This window comes from Anoplopoma fimbria, chromosome 11 (genome assembly GCF_027596085.1).
Source record: "Anoplopoma fimbria isolate UVic2021 breed Golden Eagle Sablefish chromosome 11, Afim_UVic_2022, whole genome shotgun sequence".
Lineage (NCBI taxonomy): Eukaryota > Metazoa > Chordata > Actinopteri > Perciformes > Anoplopomatidae > Anoplopoma > Anoplopoma fimbria.
Genome location: NC_072459.1, coordinates 16,322,235 through 16,339,899, shown reverse-complemented (window position 1 = coordinate 16,339,899; position 17,665 = coordinate 16,322,235). Strand labels below are relative to the sequence as shown.

General features: G+C 41.0%; 1 protein-coding gene across 6 annotated transcripts in view; it reads left to right on the top strand.

Moving 5' to 3' along the window:
- The window catches only part of LOC129097927 (myocardin-related transcription factor A-like), a 37,315-nt gene extending 19,963 nt beyond the window's left edge, over positions 1 to 17,352 (top strand). For 3 of the 6 annotated variants that reach the window (XM_054606824.1, XM_054606823.1, XM_054606827.1), the window contains 18 exons: positions 1,335 to 1,382; positions 2,261 to 2,316; positions 4,339 to 4,414; positions 4,532 to 4,693; positions 6,764 to 6,930; positions 7,204 to 7,320; positions 7,828 to 7,896; positions 8,079 to 8,263; positions 8,343 to 8,523; positions 8,873 to 9,128; positions 9,286 to 9,425; positions 10,077 to 11,084; positions 11,340 to 11,537; positions 11,802 to 11,897; positions 12,801 to 12,950; positions 13,071 to 13,166; positions 13,433 to 13,481; positions 13,830 to 17,352. In XM_054606824.1, the coding sequence (XP_054462799.1) occupies positions 1,335 to 1,382; positions 2,261 to 2,316; positions 4,339 to 4,414; positions 4,532 to 4,693; positions 6,764 to 6,930; positions 7,204 to 7,320; positions 7,828 to 7,896; positions 8,079 to 8,263; positions 8,343 to 8,523; positions 8,873 to 9,128; positions 9,286 to 9,425; positions 10,077 to 11,084; positions 11,340 to 11,537; positions 11,802 to 11,897; positions 12,801 to 12,950; positions 13,071 to 13,166; positions 13,433 to 13,481; positions 13,830 to 14,389 (3,614 nt within the window). In that variant the 3' untranslated portion in view covers positions 14,390 to 17,352. The remainder of the gene's footprint in view (positions 1 to 1,334; positions 1,383 to 2,260; positions 2,317 to 4,338; positions 4,415 to 4,531; positions 4,694 to 6,763; positions 6,931 to 7,203; positions 7,321 to 7,827; positions 7,897 to 8,078; positions 8,264 to 8,342; positions 8,524 to 8,872; positions 9,129 to 9,285; positions 9,426 to 10,076; positions 11,085 to 11,339; positions 11,538 to 11,801; positions 11,898 to 12,800; positions 12,951 to 13,070; positions 13,167 to 13,432; positions 13,482 to 13,829) is intronic. The other 3 variants (XM_054606825.1, XM_054606826.1, XM_054606828.1) reach the window with 3 other exon arrangements.
- The last annotated feature ends 313 nt before the right edge of the window (positions 17,353 to 17,665 follow it).

The following is a 17,665-nucleotide window of genomic DNA, read 5'->3' as shown; positions in this document are numbered from 1 at the left end:
GTGTGTGTGTGTGTGTGTGTGTGTGTACAGTGCAGTCAGAAAGTATGAGGACAGCAACACATTTTCTATTGTGTTAGCTCCATCACATTGGAGTTTAAATGAACTGAGTTTGCCAGTCACAAATACACCACTGTTTGGCCATTAAAAACCATCTTTGTTGACTTGTCTGCATGTTTGAGATACAAACCAGGCAACAGTTTTGTCCTAGAGTTGTAGAACTGTGATACAAAAGGCTACAAATCATACACTGCCCACCCATTATGGATGTGGACGCCCCCATTAACCTCTCAGTCATTGGTTTGTTTCAATCACAATATGCCGTCGGACAGCAAAAACGGCAAAAAACATTTCACTGTGCACAGCAGCGTGTTCATCATGCAGGGTGTTTGTCTTGCACTCTGAGAAAGTAAGTTTGTTTTAGTTGTCTGGCTCTTTTCACTATCATTTTATCTGCACACATTAAACATGATATGCAAAAAGGCTTGGACATAGAAGTTATAGCTACATCCATTGTATAGCAAGCTTCACAAGTGCTATTTGGTACATTGTACTGCAGTGTTTTGAGATGAAGATTGATTTGGTCTGTCAGAGGCTTGGATGGCCTTCAGAGCAAGAACAAAAGCGAGGCAACTGAAGACATTTCTTACCACTTTGAGATGTTTAGTAGGATTGTGCCGATTTGCGTTCAGTTTAATATTGATGATTTAAGTGCTGATCAAAGATTTTTTCCTACGTTGACATTTGGCGGTTTTAACTAACTAACTATCAGAATTAAGATGTTATCAAGACAGTCTATAGAATCTGCGCCTCGTAGTGCATTTAGAGATGTTTCTGGTGGAGTAGAATGTCCACCCGCTGATCTCCGCTAAACAGCACGAGTGACAAGTGAGTGAATCCTTAATTGCAAACTAGTTTGCCATTTCTTTTAAATGGACATGACACCCTGAATCCCTCTTTTCCATATGCCTGCTCACCAAAACACTGCGCTACATCAGAGTAGTTCACATTATGGACGTGATTCCATGTTAGATTTGGCCAGAATTTCTTTGATAGCTTCTTTCTCAACTGTGTGAAACCATCTCCTTTGCGAGATATCTTGAATCAGCCACTGTGTACCAGACCAATCTCGTGCTACCTTGCTTTCTGTTTTGCAAATTTAACAAATACTGTCAATATCCGGGGCTAGAGACGTGCCTTTTGGCTCACAGCACCTGTGATTCAAGCAGTGCTAGCATTGCTGCCTTGGCGTGTTGGTGAACTTGCATGTTTGAAAATAAATTAGTTGTCTGCATGTCCTTGACATACCTTTTACATAGCGTTTCTTCTTCTTACAGCCTCCTCCTCATTCATAGGGGCTTGGTCAACAAACAAACATATTCCAGGTATAAAACGTTCAATTTACAACTCTGTAGTGTACAGTTCCTGAATATTTTAGGTGCCATTGAGCAAATCAAATTTGAATAGTGTTAATAAAATGCATGTTTTTGAGATGGACTCTGGCCTTGAATTGATACCCATCATGCTGAAGTTGTGTATATTGCTACTCAATATCCTGCTTGCATGTATCTTCTTACTTGCAATATGAGATTATTTAATAGTTTGAGGTTTAGATTCTTGTTTTAGAAGTTAAATCATAAAGCCTGTACTGATATGCTGCATTTAACTCAGCATTTTGGTGTCATCACAACCCTTAAGGCTTTTAGGTGTCTAGCACCACTAATCCCTGGGTATTTGCATAATCATAGGCCTGCAGCTAGTCTTGCTTGAGTCATTTGGGAATGCTGAACAGATTCCATAAATTTCACTGCTGTAAAGTGACTCGTTGGACTGGAACCCTCAGAGTCCATCCCATTACACGTCTCCCTTTACCTGACTGCCCAGGCTATTATGCATTTTGTTCTGTCATGGAATATATATATATATATATATATATATATATATATATATATATATATATATATATATATATATATGTGAGTCTGTAAAGCAAGAGCAGACATTTACTACGCTGGCATGGCACTCAAACTGTTACAAAGGAAAAGCTTTGGCAATGTAAGAGCAATATCAGTCACCATCAGTTAACCTATTCAAACTGAACTGGAGCTGAACTGTAGAAGGAAAGAATCATTCAAAGCCATTTGGCTTTCCATTTCCCCTCAGAGGCGTGAATGTATACACTGCCATGTTAATGTGCCTTTTCTCTCTCTTTTTTTTTTCTTTCTCCCTTCTTTTGCTCTGATCTCACTCTTTATTCTTAAAGCCCTGAAAAGTTCAACTGCCTTCCACGAACAAAGACGGAGTTTGGAACGAGCTCGAGTGAGTATGCCAACCTCGAATTGATCAGTGGACACAAAACTGTTCTGTTTCAAGCAGAAATTCCTTCTCTGGGCTTTGTAATATGACATCATGATTGAGAAAGCAGCATATATATATACAGTGGGTACGGAAAGTATTCAGACCCCTTTAAATTTTTCACTCTTTGTTTCATTGCAGCCATTTGCTAAAATCGAAAAAGTTCATTTTTTTTTCGCATTAATGTACACTCAGCAACCCATCTTGACAGAAAAAAACAGAAATGTAGAAATTTTTGCAAATTTATTAAAAAAGAAAAACTGAAATATCACATGGTCATAAGTATTCAGACCCTTTGCTGTGACACTCATATTTAACTCACATGCTGTCCATTTCTTCTGATCCTCCTTGAGATGGTTCTACTCCTTCATTGGAGTCCAGCTGTGTTTAATTAAACTGATTGGACTTGATTAGGAAAGGCACAGACCTGTCTATATAAGACCTTACAGCTCACAGTGCATGTCAGAACAAATGAGAATCATGAGGTCGAAGGAACTGCCCAAGGAGCTCAGAGACAGAATTGTGGCAAGGCACAGATCTGGCCAAGGTTACAAAAGAATTTCTGCAGCACTCAAGGTTCCTAAGAGCACAGTGGCCTCCATAATCCTTAAATGGAAGAAGTATGGGATGACCAGAACTCTTCCTAGACCTGGCCGTCCAGCCAAACTGAGCAATCGTGGGAGAAGAGCCTTGGTGAGAGAGGTAAAGAAGAACCCAAAGATCACTGTGGCTGAGCTCCAGAGATGCAGTAGGGAGATGGGAGAAAGTTCCACAAAGTCAACTATCACTGCAGCCCTCCACCAGTCGGGGCTTTATGGCAGAGTGGCCCGACGGAAGCCTCTCCTCAGTGCAAGACATATGAAAGCCCGCATAGAGTTTGCCAAAAAACACATGGAGGACTCCCAAACTATGAGAAATAAGATTCTCTGGTCTGATGAGACCAAGATTGGCTTTTTGGCGTTAATTCTAAGCGGTATGTGTGGAGAAAACCAGGCACTGCTCATCACCTGCCCAATACAATCCCAACAGTGAAACATGGTGGTGGCAGCATCATGCTATGGGGGTGTTTTTCAGCTGCAGGGACAGGACGACTGGTTGCAATTGAAGGAAAGATGAATGCGGCCAAGTACAGAGATATCCTGGAAGAAAACCTCCTCCAGAGTGCTCAGGACCTCAGACTGGGCCGAAGGTTCACCTTCCAACAAGACAATGACCCGAAGCACACAGCTAAAATAACAAAGGAGTGGCTTCGGAACAAGTCTGTGACCATTCTTGACTGGCCCAGCCAGAGCCCTGACCTAAACCCAATTGAGCATCTCTGGAGAGACCTGAAAATGTCTACCAACGTTCACCATCCAACCTGACAGAACTGGAGAGGATCTGCAAGGAAGAATGGCAGAGGATCCCCAAATCCAGGTGTGAGAAACTTGTTGCATCATTCCCAAGAAGACTCATGGCTGTACTAGGTCAAAAGGGTGCTTCTACTCAATACTGAGCAAAGGGTCTGAATACTTGTGATATTTCAGTTTTTCTTTTTTAATAAATTTGCAAAAATTTCTACATTTCTGTTTTTTTCTGTCAAGATGGGTTGCTGAGTGTACATTAATGCGAAAAAAAATGAACTTTTTCGATTTTAGCAAATGGCTGCAATGAAACAAAGGGTGAAAAATTTAAAGGGGTCTGAATACTTTCCGTACCCACTGTATATACATATATATATACATACATACATATGAAGGGGTAGTTGAGATTATCTGACCGGGCAATAGGGTGTAATTCTCACCAAAAAAGCAGTTGGTAACCACTGCTCTAAATGGTATGGTCATGTAGCACAGATGATGATGATTGCAAAACAGGAAATCTGGGTTTGAACTTGAGAGGTCATGGACAGATGAAATGTTGGTGAGAGAATGAGTTATGGGGAAATTATAACTAGGTAGTATAAATCCAAAAAGTGAGTGATTGTCTCAATTTTTCTTTCTCCAGACTGAGGACTATCTCAAGAGGAAGATCAAGACTCGACCGAAGCGATCTGAACTGATCAGGATGCACATCCTGGAGGGTGAGTGCCACATAGAGTCTCCTGTCTGTCTGACCTCATCTGGCAAATAACTCAGAAGGCTCCAAACACTGGCAAAAAAAAATGTACATCGTTTTGTTTCTGCGTTATTTCTTTTAGAGACTTCAGCAGAGCCGTCGCTTCAGGCCACGCAGCTGCAGCTGAAGAGAGCTCGCATTGCCGATGATTTGAACGATAAGATCTCCCACCGGCCGGGGCCCATGGAGCTGATCCACAAAAACATCCTCCCTGTTCACTCCAGCATTAAGCAGGCCTTCATAGGTAAGCCAGGCCAGGTGTGGTGGATTATATTTGTCATTTACATTCCACTGAATGTCCACATGTCACTTGTAGACCTGTAGAATGTCTGTGAGAGTAAAGATGTACTGTAGTACTGGAGGCTGGTCTCAGGCTGGGGGTGTAACTAGGCAACATTTCCGGACATGTTCATTATAACAACTCTATGAGCCTTGATGTCATTGTGGCTCTACATTTCTCAGCGTGTTTTGTTGTATTTCTGCCTCCTAGTGGCCACCAAATAATGAAAACACCTTTAAACACAATATGCCCTGCATATATGTGGAGAAGGGAGCTGTAATATAAATGTGAAAGTGTAATATATCACAACACACCCACTGTTTAAGGCTCCTGACAGGATGTCCCTCCTGGCCTCCTCCTCCTCCAGCTATCATGAACGTACTGATGCTACCTCAGCTGTGTGAGCCACACACAGACACAAACACACACACACAAACACACACAGATGCCTGCCGATACACACTTGAAACAAATACACATTCCCATCTAATATGAAAACAACCAAGTTACACACACAAACTCCCACACCTGAGTAATCATGCTTCAAACAGCCACAGATGTTAAACTAGGATAAAGTAAATGATGTATGCCCTGGCATCCCTGCTTGACAGACAGGAAGTGAAGACTTTCTCTCTCTCTGCTGTCAGTTTTAGATGGCCTGTTAATAAAAACTCATTATCTTTTATTAGGAAAATTACACTCTAATTGAAGAGTGAGGACTCTAAATGAATGAATGTGATTTTAATCAGTTGCAATTTGGGCTTAGTGACAGATGAAATGACCCCAATTACACCCTTTTCCATTATAACAGCAACAATAAAAGAAACTAAGGAGCCTTACTTTCAAACTTTTATCCCACATCTCAAGTCCAGTTCTGTCTGACATTAGATGATGAGATCACAGTCGGTGGGTCCAGCTGCCTGATTGATGTGTGGAGGAAAAGAACTCTGAGATTCAATAACATTCAGAGTCAGTGGATTATCCATTGCTGTCACAGCCGCACAATAAACACAATTCAATTACCGGCAGCTACTGTGGGAGCACTGGGAACGCAAGAGTTACACACGGTTAATATGCAAAGATACAAACATACAAAGCACGACACACACAGGCACACCACAGCGGTAAGGAAGTCATCACATTATTGGATCAGAGGGTGTTAAATCAGCCCCATGTTGTCTTTTCATCATCGCCTGCTGATGTTAGATTAATGACCAGCGGTGTGTTTTACATCGCTGTCTGCTGCAGCCCGTAGCAGCTCCTGTAATTAAATAAAACACTTCCACCAGCAAAAGGAAAGTCTCTGTCATAGTCCAGCAGATCTACGCAGCTAACTTTTCTACCTTAAATCCCCGTAATAACTAGAAAGTCTGCGTATAAATGGAATGATTATGTGATATCCCTGTGGGAAATATTAGCGGGACCACAACTTGGATTCATTCCTGAGCTGGAGGACGTTTCAACCTGATGCTCACTCTGGCGTATGCGGAGACATTTGTCCTTTTGGTTAACAAGGTTTTATACACTTTTATTTTTTTATTTTTTTTTAATACTTTCCCTGATTTACATGTTTTATATTATTTGGCTACTTTTATTTGCAGCCTGGAAAACATTTTTATAAATAGAATATCATTAGTAGCACAGAGGGTTGGCATAAACAGGAGGAGCCCTCACATAAACAGGTAATGCATTCATAGCATGAATTACGCAACTGATCCTCCAGGATTCTCAGCATAACGTCATTCACTCAGAGAGACGCCATCTGTCACAAAAAACAGTATGACTGGGGTGGCCAGGCTTACTTGGCTTGCGCTGAAAGTGAACCTAGATGAATGAAAACTATGACTGCGATAAAGGACGGAAGAAGCACTTTTTTACAGTAAAGATATCATCTATAACGGTCTTCTATGGGCACAATGTGCAGGCAGAGAGGACAAGCATTTGGGTTTCTCTGCAGCAGCCATCTCACAAATTCACTGGTTGACAGTTCATCTGTCCAGCTGTCTACCCTTTACTCCCTTCTTTCCCTCTCAGAGACACGGTTCCCAAAGGATTTAGGCGGTAACTCATCATGTGATGAAGACAGCAATTACAGTCTGTCTCCAGCTCAGCCGCTGGGCTTGGAGTCTCCTCTGGGCCTACTGCCTCTGCCCTCTCCACCTGAGACGCTGGCTGGCAGCAGCATCCCATCACCCACACAGGTAGGATCACTCCGGACGGAGAAAGTGTGACACTGTGTGACTTACATGTTGTGTGTCATGGATTCAAGATTAATATCCAGTATAAAAGGAAACTCTTATGTTTCATGAAGCTTCACTGTCATGTCATGGGAACTTTGATATTTCTCAAATAGGCTACATATTGGGCGATATATTGGCCTGGCTTATTTACTGGTCTAGCTCTCGGTAAGGCCACGGTGTAGCCATCAGGGATTATTTTACTCATTCAAAGTATGTTTCCATCTAATCAATTAGGTCTCTCTGCCTGCTCTTGCTCTCCAACCCATCTCTGGATCCTCCCCCTCATTCAAGTTGACCAATGGGAGAGCAGCATCACCGGCCCAGAGGACAGGAGTGACTTCACAGATCAAGGTAAGTGACATCTGTCCATAAGCAAGGTCAATCAAACAATAAATGTGCAATGTTTAAACCTTTAGGAGAAGCTGTGTAAACTATGTTTGATGCTCTGATTTAAAGCTGCTATTATTAATATTTTTACATTAACAAATTATCAAAAGCCTTTGTGTAATGAGACAGCGGTCACCTGTAGTGATGAACAGAACAAATAAAGATTATCAACCGTCTCTGTAGTTACCATCAGCTCTACAGACCGTTGTAGCTCTTTTAGCTCATTGTTTTGGTTTCATGTCAACCTGTTTCCAGCAGCAGCAAACAACAAAAAAACTATTTACTTCCACTTTATGCTGCCGACAGAGAAAGTTAGTGCCCAGCTGGTGGACATATTGGAACATTTAGCAGCTAAAGAGCCAGATATTTCCCTCAGCAGTTGGTAGAGACCAAAACAGAGCAACATGACATTTTTTGATATTGTTGTATAAAAGTTTACAGTAGGCACTTGCATCCCTTCTCTTTTTTCAGGCTCAGTCCAAACCAAGCTCTGACCGCTCGTCACAAAGACACAAGAAACCAAAGGACAACAAGCCAAAGGTAGATTTTTGTCTCTGCTTTTAGACTTGCAGAAAATATTGTTGCTGATACTGGAAGACTTTGTAAATACTGATGCTAGTATTTTAATGAAGCAGTACATCTAAACCTAAGGGGAAACAAATAAGTTATAGGGACAGCAATAAATTGATAATTTGTTATACTGTTAATGTGTTGCCTTCTAGATTAAAAAGCTAAAGTACCATCAGTACATCCCTCCTGACCAGAAGGGAGATAAAGAGCCTCCTCCCCATCTGGACTCCTCTTATGCCAAAATCCTCCAGCAGCAGCAGCTCTTCTTGCAGCTCCAGATCCTCAGTCAGCAGCAGCAGCACTATAACTACCACGCCATCCTGCCTGCACCACCTAAGTATGTTTTAATTTTCCTATGTGTGTGGATGGTCAAGCTTAGAGTGCAGTAACACCAGTAACATCTCTCTCTCCAACAGACCTCAGACGGATCAGCAGCCATCTTCCTCCTCCATTTCCACAACTACCTCCTCCCCACCTCGACCCGTCGCTGCCCCTTCAAAAGCTCCTTCATACCAGGGTGGTCACATCCGTCAGAGTTCTGCTGATTTACATGGGACAAAGCCAGTCTCTTTACCTCCTAACCTGGATGAAATGAAGGTTAGCTGCACGGCTTTGTTAGTTTATGATCCGTATCTTAGGTCTCATTCTCTCTGTACAAAAAGAGCAAAAGCTATCTCGGCTGTCTACAAGCTACGAGTTAATAGAGAAACTGGTGTTGACGTATGTAAAAGATGCTCTGTTAACAAAAATTTGTCCCAGATAGGTGGCCTGCCAACTCAGAGCTGACAAAGAAAGGGGCAGTGATGGATTAGTCTGTCTTTTTGGTTTCTCTCTTCTCTTCCAATAGATCCATTTCAATTTTCCTCGGTTCTTTATCCTCATCTCTTTGCTTTTCCTCGCTCTTGTCCGTCAGTCTCAATTCCTCTGTTAATCCGTCTCCTGTCAGGTCGCAGAACTGAAGTCCGAGTTGAAGCTGCGTAGCTTGCCAGTATCCGGCACCAAGAACGACCTCATCGAGAGGCTGAGGACCTACCAGGATCTGAATGGAGGCAGTGTCACTACCTCCTCTCCAACAGCAGGGGGTACCACAGGGCCAGGGGCCGAGGGAGCAGGAAAATCCTCCAAACTTCCTGCTGCAACCACCAACAACACATCACAACAACGGCAACAGTTCCAGTGCCATCAGACATCTTCTCTGACCAGTTAGTCAAACAGAAAATGTATCTGTACTTCGTCAGTCACCTCTCTTCATACAATTATGTTTTAAGTGTTAAAAGATAAGGAAGACGTAGAAAACCGTGTAGATAATTTATTATCTTTGTACCTTCTGCCCAATGTCATGTCTTACCCTCTGTATAGCTGATGCAGTTGATCAGAAGCTCATGACCTGTAGTGGCACTGCGTCCCCACCGACTGCCTCACTCACACACTCTGACTGCTCGCTGGGCGCCATGAGCCCAGAAGATACCATCTATGGCAGCAACCCCTTTGAGGAAATGGTCAGAATTGTTGTTGTTGTTGTTGTTGTTGTTGTTGTTGTTGTTGTTGTTGTTGTTGTTGTTGTTGTTGTATTACATTGACATAACCTTACTACTAAATTACAAGACATCCTTAATTTGTAAGGAAATGTATTCCAGTATACTTGTGATAATGATGGACTTTTTAGCAGTATACTGGAGTATACTTAAATAATTTTACCTAATTTCTGTTGGAAAACTATTAATGTACATTTAATGTACCACAGAGATACTGTTTAATATACTTTTCAATGATCATATCTGAAATAGTAAGTTAATAAGAATTTGGGTTAGGTTTTTTTTTTAAATACAAATAATTATAACCAAATGATAAAGTAAAGATTTGTACAAATCTTTGGTTTATGACTAAATACCTGCAAAACGAATGAGATTCCCGTCAGCCTCAGCTGTACTTTGTGTTAAGTGCTTATTACCTAATGTTAAAAAGCTAACATGTTAAACTAAGATGATGAATATGGTTAACATTAAACCTACTCAACATCAGCATGTTAACGTTGTCATTGTGAACATGTTAGCCAGCATACAATATTTAAGCTTACACATGGCTGTAGACTGTAGATAAGTTTTCCTACTGTATGTTTACCTGTTTTTATTTTTTCTCTCTCCGTCAAGATGAGTTCACATATCACCCAGGTGAGCCTTCAGCCATGTTCAGCTGCTCAGCTTGCAACCAGCATTAAAGAAGAGCCAAAGTGCTCCACCCTAGCACCATGTCAATACTCTTTGAAGCAGGCCTCTCTGCAGAAACACTGCCTGGTCTCATCAATGGCCCTTACCACTACAACAACAGCACCAGTGGTGACTATGGACAAGGACAGGATGCTGCAGGAGAAAGACAAGCAGATAAAGGAGTTGACCAGGAAGCTGATGCAGAAACAGAGGCTGGTGGAGGTGCTGAGGATGCAGCTGGAGCATGAGAACCGAGAAGGACCGGAGCCGCTGGTTCTAGTAAGAGTTAAACAGGAACCTCCTGATATGCCCAGTGTCCCTCTCTCATTTTGCCATCCAGCATTATCACCGCCACCATCATCCGATTCATGTGAGATGGACGTTATCAAGGTTACTGTCAAACAGGAAGCCATCGAGGCAGAGGAAGTCGCGTGTGAGACAACATTACACTTACCAAAAATTCATGGATTACCGCAAACTCAGGTTGCCCAGGAGCAGGTTCAGCTCCAGAACAAGCCGGAGCAGATGAGCACACAGCCAAAGCAACATGTATGCCTGCAGCAAACCGCTCTGCAGCTGGCCCAGCAACAGGCCATACACAAACTTCTGCTACAGCAGCAACGCAGCTTTCAGAACGAGCAAGTCATTCAGGACCACAGTCAGACGCCGGAGAACCTGCATAAACTTTCCCAGCAGAGAAAGAAGAAGTCTCACAAACAGCATCTCAAACAGCTCCAGCTGCAGCAGCAACTGTTGCAGTCACAGCAACAGCAACATCACCAGCAGATGCAGCTGAAGCAACAGATTCTACTGAAGCAGCAGAAGTCGTTTTTACAGCAGCAGCAGCAGACCAAACAGCTGCAACAAATCCAGATACAGACAAAGATACATCTGAAGCAGCAACAGGTGCTAATACAGCAGAAACAACAGGCGCAGCAGCAGACACCACAGGTCAGTAGTGGGTTTTACAACATAATTTACACTAAATTGATTTAGAGGAAAGTTCTGCTTTTAAGGATGCTCCTGATGTTCTCCTGATCTGGTCAGATTTTAGAATATATAGAATTTAACAAGTGTAGCTGGACAGCATTGAATTTGTTAAATCACAAGATAAGCCGAATTTTTGGCAAGCCAATAAGAAATATGAAGCAAAAGTGAGGACAAACACAGAATCTTTCTCTAAAAGTTCTTGTGGGTTTTGTACAGGTGTCTCAAGCGTCCTTCAACCAGCAGTCAGAATCGGCCCCTTCTTTCCCACTGGATCTCCTCAAGGGCAACTCCACCCCGACTCTGGTCACTGATAGCAACGGCAACCACTTCCTGGTTGCACTGACCAGTCACATCACTGAGGACCAAGGGACTAATGCACCTGGGAGCAAAGCAACCAATCAAATCGCACTGCAGGTACATGACTCACTTTCAGCAATTCACTTCAAAAGACCCCGATTTTTTCAATAATGTCTTTTGCCTTAGGATTTGTTTCTGACAACTTTGTGCATATTAGTATAATGACATGACAAATAAGAGCTACACAATATTCAAGATTAATATTATCATCAATTAATGGGTATATATACGGTGATGTTTGAATGCTGATGTTCTCTTTTTATTAAAATAATCAGCACTTAACAATACTAATACTTACAACACCGTTTCTTTTTCCAATAGCGACTACAGTCTTCTCCAGCCAGGCTCCCTGACCACGACCATGTTAATCAAAACAAACAGAGTATGAATGAGGGATTTTTAAAACAAGAGACAAATGTGAGGTTTAAAGAAATACATTGATGATCTGAATTTGCTGGCATTAAAGTAGCTGAAGTAGTGTTGTACAACAGGAAAACATTTTAAAGATGAAATATATATAGTTATATATATAAAAAACGTAGTTTTAGAAGTAATATGGATTTTTAGAATTTCAGATTCTAAAAATAGAAAATTCGAAAAAGATTTAATCTTTTTTCATTTTTTGTTCATTTTATCTTTTTTGTTGGCAAATGATTACACTCAGAGTGTGAGAGTGTAGAGATTGGAGAGAACCTGTAAATATAACTACTAAAAAACTGTGGTTCAAGAGGCGCTTTAAATAATTCTGCCACCACAAATAGTCTCTCAACAGCAGATGTGAAGCCTTAAATCATCTCTTTTACACTTTTCATGGATCATACTACATGCACACTTCATTCTCAAACAAGCTCCGGCACCCCAGAGCCCCCGTCACTGGAGAAATGGCAGAACAGTCTGTTAATGCTTCATAAAGAGAGAGAGTGAGAGAAAACTGCCCCACTGATTCCAGCAGCAGTAGAAATTAATGATGTATGCCGTTTGAGACAGTGACGACAGTCTCTGATAAGAGTGTCTTGGCACTAGCCCGATGCTGATTATTATTGCTCGGCTAATTACTCCAACGACATCGTCCATTATTATGATCTATGTTGTTAACGGAGGAGGAACAAAAACTTGGCTAATTAAGTTGTACCGTATCTCTCGGTGAGTGCAGGTGTGCTGGAAAATGTCTAAGATTTGCTGATGGCACACAGTGCTGTTATCAGCAGTCTATTTGTAGTCGGTGAAATAACTAGTACTGCTGCCTCTGCATACTGTCTATTCTGCATACTGTTTCCCTGAAAGGAGAACTTAACGTCCACTCTTTGTGATGATTTGAAGCCACAGAACGGGGGACTTCAGTTATCTTTAGACCATCCTCAGCAGGACGTTGCTCTAAGTTTGTCAGCACCTCCCAGTCTGCAGCCTTTCTTCAAGGACCAGGAGACTGCCCCATCAGGAAAAACTACCTCTTCACCATCCTCTCAAAATGTAAGTAATCTCAAGATGGTGACTTGTATCATCCAGTCACATTGCAAAAGATTTCCTGATCACTTTGGATGTGCATGACTAACTTTTTACCCCATATCTGGCTTTCACTTCATTCCTCAGGGTCTGTGTCCTAGTCTGGATGTCTTGTTTGGTCCTCCGTCTCCGGCTTCCAACAAGACAGCTGCCTCATCGCCTAATGACAAAGTACGACACAAGGCATGTCTGCTGGTGTCGTTGTGCAAAATGAATGAAATTTTCATAATCTCAAATGTGTGATTTGAACATCTCGGGAGGGTTTCTTAGGTTTTGCTAACCTACATAAGGCTACATAAGCTGTGTTGCCCCGGTTTGACATGTTATTTTGCCTTGCATCATTTCACATTTCACGTCAAGTGCTCGACTCAAATAGTAATGTGCTATGTGAACTTTACACACGGTTTTTGAAGGGTAATGTGTTGTTCCCTCTGTGTGTGTGTCCTCAGGATACAGAGCATGAGGAGGATTTTATTGACACCATTTTGCAGACGGGAGGTAAGATGCAATAACATTTTCTGATCTGTCTGTTGTGTAATCACTTTTTAAACTCAGCATTTCGCTGGTTATTTGTTTTGGAAGTGAGCGCCTCGATATTTAGTTTCTATGCCTCTGTGCTGTTATCAGATTGTCAGTATGTCTGTCTGGTCTTTTCTCGTGAACGTGATATCTCAGGAAACTCCTTGAGGGAATTTCTTCAAATTATGAGAATTTTACACAAATGTCTAATGATGGAGGATCGATGGAGGATGATGATGATATATTGGACGGACATGGATGTAAACTGCAACTTGACTGGACGGCGACAGCGTTAATTCTGGTTTAATTCTGTGTCTTTCCCCTCAGAAATGTCGACCACTTTCAACCCAGCACCGGACCCTTCTCTGGACTGTCTAAATCCACACTCCCCTTCCTCTTCTCCTCACGCCTCTCCATTCCAGATGTTGCTATCCCCTCCCATCCCTCCTTTTTGTGACCCCCAACAGTCGGCCTCCTCGCTGCAGTCTGATCTCCAGACTCTGGCCAACACTGTAGACGAGAAACAACACTTCAGTAGCGCAGAGAGTGGACGCCTGGAGGACTTTCTGGAGAGCACCACCGGTAAGCCTCTGCTGGGGGTTGAGCCTGGAGGCCTGTTGACATTGATTGATGACCTCCACAGTCAACTACTGTGCACCAGCAGCATCCTTGACCACCCTTTGTCTCCCATGGATACCTTCGACCTGGCAACGGAGGGGGAGAATGGGTTGGACAGTATGGATTGGTTGGACCTCACCATGGGAGGAGAGAGAGAAGAAGAAGAAACCTCCACGCTGACCCCACTGGGCCCCCAAACGCCCCTTAGTGTCTTTTCCACAGACTTCCTGGACAGCTCCAACCTGATACACTGGGACTCCTGCTTATAGCCTAAAGCATTCGAAAAACAAATACAGGGCTCAGGTGCACTCACTTGCATGCAAAAAAAAACAACATGTAATTTATGGCTGAGGCTTAAGTATCTGATTAGAGCACTCATTCTGTGTCTTCTCACATACTGGTGTATTGAATCCTCAAGCACTTTGACCTTTATTTATTTTATTTACACACTGGTGTATTGATTTGTGTGCAGACACTTATTAAGCAGGTCCTTTATCTGTTCTCGCTGCTTTAGCAACAGTTCTGAAAACACATTAGAGGGACTGCTGTGGATTTGGACCCGATAATTGACGAGACACTTTTTTACTGGGCCATGATCCCGTTGCTCACATGTCAATGAATCCCATCTTTTCTAGACACCATCTTACAGTGAATGCATCAGTTTGACCTTTGTCTAATCCGGAGGGCAAATCCTTAATTGCCTTTTTATAGTAAAGATAATCAATAGTTTACCACTACAGCCAATCAATAACCAAAGTTTAGGTGACGACAATGATTTTCTAGCAACGTGATAGTTAAAAGGAAGGAGTAAAGAGTTTTCAGACGAGCTCTAATGCTATAATTTCAAAAGATGTTGTGATTCTGTATCTCGTCTTTTTCCTGTCAGTTTTTGATGCATTTTGACAGTTACAGTATCCGTATTTCAGACTTTATGTTGGTTCATGTGCAGGATACAGCATTGAACGTGTTACTATAGTTTGCATTATATGTAGTATTAAAGAAACGGACATTACATACATACAGCAACTGCTGCTCTGAAACTTTTCATTCATTCATTTATATTGACTCCAGTGAAAGTTAAAGTTAGTTCAAGGAGCTTATATATTGTGTTGATATGGTGGCCCCTGTGGACAAAAGGGATAGTGTTTCAGAGTACCACGCCTCATGCCACTGAGCGCCTTGTGTCATAGAGATCTGAAGCTGCCATGCTCCCTTTAGAAAACTAATTTTACTGCAGCAGTGTCTGCAGCCAATCAAGCTGCAGCACAGGCGACTACAACCAGGAAATGCTTAAACAAGACTTTAATTTATCTTTTACAAGATAATAATTGTTTTGTAGTTTATAATCTATCAAGATAAAAAAAATAAAAAATTCAGCCAGTTATTTTTGTACAGCTGCATTTAGAGCAGGAGTAACGGGACCTGTATTTTATCCAGAATCTACTTTTTGAATAGAATAAATACACTGTTAAAGAAAAAAAAAATCCCCTCATTGATTTTTGTCCTTATCTCAGGAAACAGTTTTCCACTGTTGCTTTTTCGTAAATAAATGAGCCTTCTGGAGACAAATAAAATTAGACTGTTTCACATTAATTTAAAAGTTCCTGGTAGTAACTTTAATTGCTGATTACATTATTATATCTATCTATTGTTTTTACAATTCGATGGTGGTTTCATTGTGCTATGTGTTTCTTTAAAAAAGTAAAACCTACTGAAGGAAAATGAAGATATTTTAACTCAAAAATCTTAAAGACTTAATCTAAATAAACAAGAAAACAAAGTTAAAACTATGAGATAGTTAATGGTTCCCCACAGCTGCAGTGTTAAAGTACAGTGACAATACAAAATAGATTATCCATTTTAGATTCCTGCAGATAATGATAACAAAATAATGGTAAAATGTTAAATTTGAGATTGATATTTAAAATGTGTCCACATTCAAAATGTTTTTTCATTGCACTATTTTTTTTTATTTGACATAATGCAACTTTTAAGATTAATGAATGTCTTGGGTTTGAAATCTTCTGAATGTAAATATGTAAGTAATGTATCCTACATGAACTACACAGCTTGATTAGAGCTCTACACTTGTGCTGACAATGCTCCATGTCTACATGCAGGATGTACAGTAACAGGTTTTTGTGGTAAATGTGGACACTTTGGTCTTAATAACTGCCATACTGTAGTTTCACTACCTTTCTGTTGGCACTTGTTTTTTTTTGTGTCTACACACCCATAATTAAAGGAAAGGATAATTCCTGCAGTTTAACAGATTCACAAAGGCCTTCTCCATTAGCATTTTTAAAGATATTTGGTTGTTGCTCTCAATGGTGATATGTGGTTATCCTGTACTGTATCAGTACTTTTGCCAATGGGGATTTATTTTTGTCCTTTTTCTCTTTGAGATATTACAATGGTGTAATATACCAGTTTAGACACTTCAATTATAATAAGATGGATTTAATTGTCTTTTTATTTTTCAGCTATTCTCTGTGGAGCACTCTGGTAATGCAGCAAAGTGTCTGTATTGTGAATCTAAAACCTCTCTTGAGAAAACCTTGGAGACGTACTGCAAAAAACCCCACAAGTTTATTTTGATTCACACCATCTTTGGAATTAATCATTTTATACTTTTGTGTTTTTTGGGGTTTCATTAATTGTCCAATACAACCTCCTTGATTTTCTGACTTTGGTCTTACAGTCCACCTGTTTAAAGGATAGGTCAGTCTTAAAACAATAATCTGGTGAAACAGGTTTTTTTGTTGTGATCAGTCCCCCTGGTCCAACTGGCCACTAAGAGATCCCTTAGTAATGCTTTAGAAACTGTGAACCCCAGCCTAAACCTAAGCCATATAAAAAAAAAAAACTGTTATGTGGTACAAATGCAACAAAAACTGATGTTTTGTTGATAATATAAATAATGCTTTAATGGAGTTTCCAGTAAATAGTCGGATAGAATATGCCAGACCGCGGCTAAATACTGCAAACTCAATTATTTCATATAGTTATAATTACATGCGTGATTCACTCACCTCTTATGTGTTTTTTTTGTTCCTTTGAAGGAATTTAAGTGCCTTGCATGATGTAGCAAACACAACTTTGTCTACTGTATTTTTCCTGTTAGTGTTGAGCCACTAAATGGAAATGATTGTGACATTTTGGGGGAAATTGTTTGAGCTTTTTGTGTACTTTAATTACATTTTTTTTCTAAAACAAAAAGGGAATTTGTTAATAAAAGAAAAGATAATTACGTCTGGTGTGGTAAGATTATTTCAATAATAAGCAGTACAGGCCAATTGAGTGGGGGTAATGTTGATGCCATCCCCCTTTTTAACCTGCCACCCCCCCTTGATCTTTTATCTGACTGAGGTTTTTTTGCATGTTAGTTTTCACATTTGAATAGTGACACACACACACACACACACACACACACACACACACACACACACACACACACACACACACACACACACACACACACACACACACACACATCCTTGCCAGACCGGGATATGGGTGGACATGTGAGGCAGGTGGATGACTGG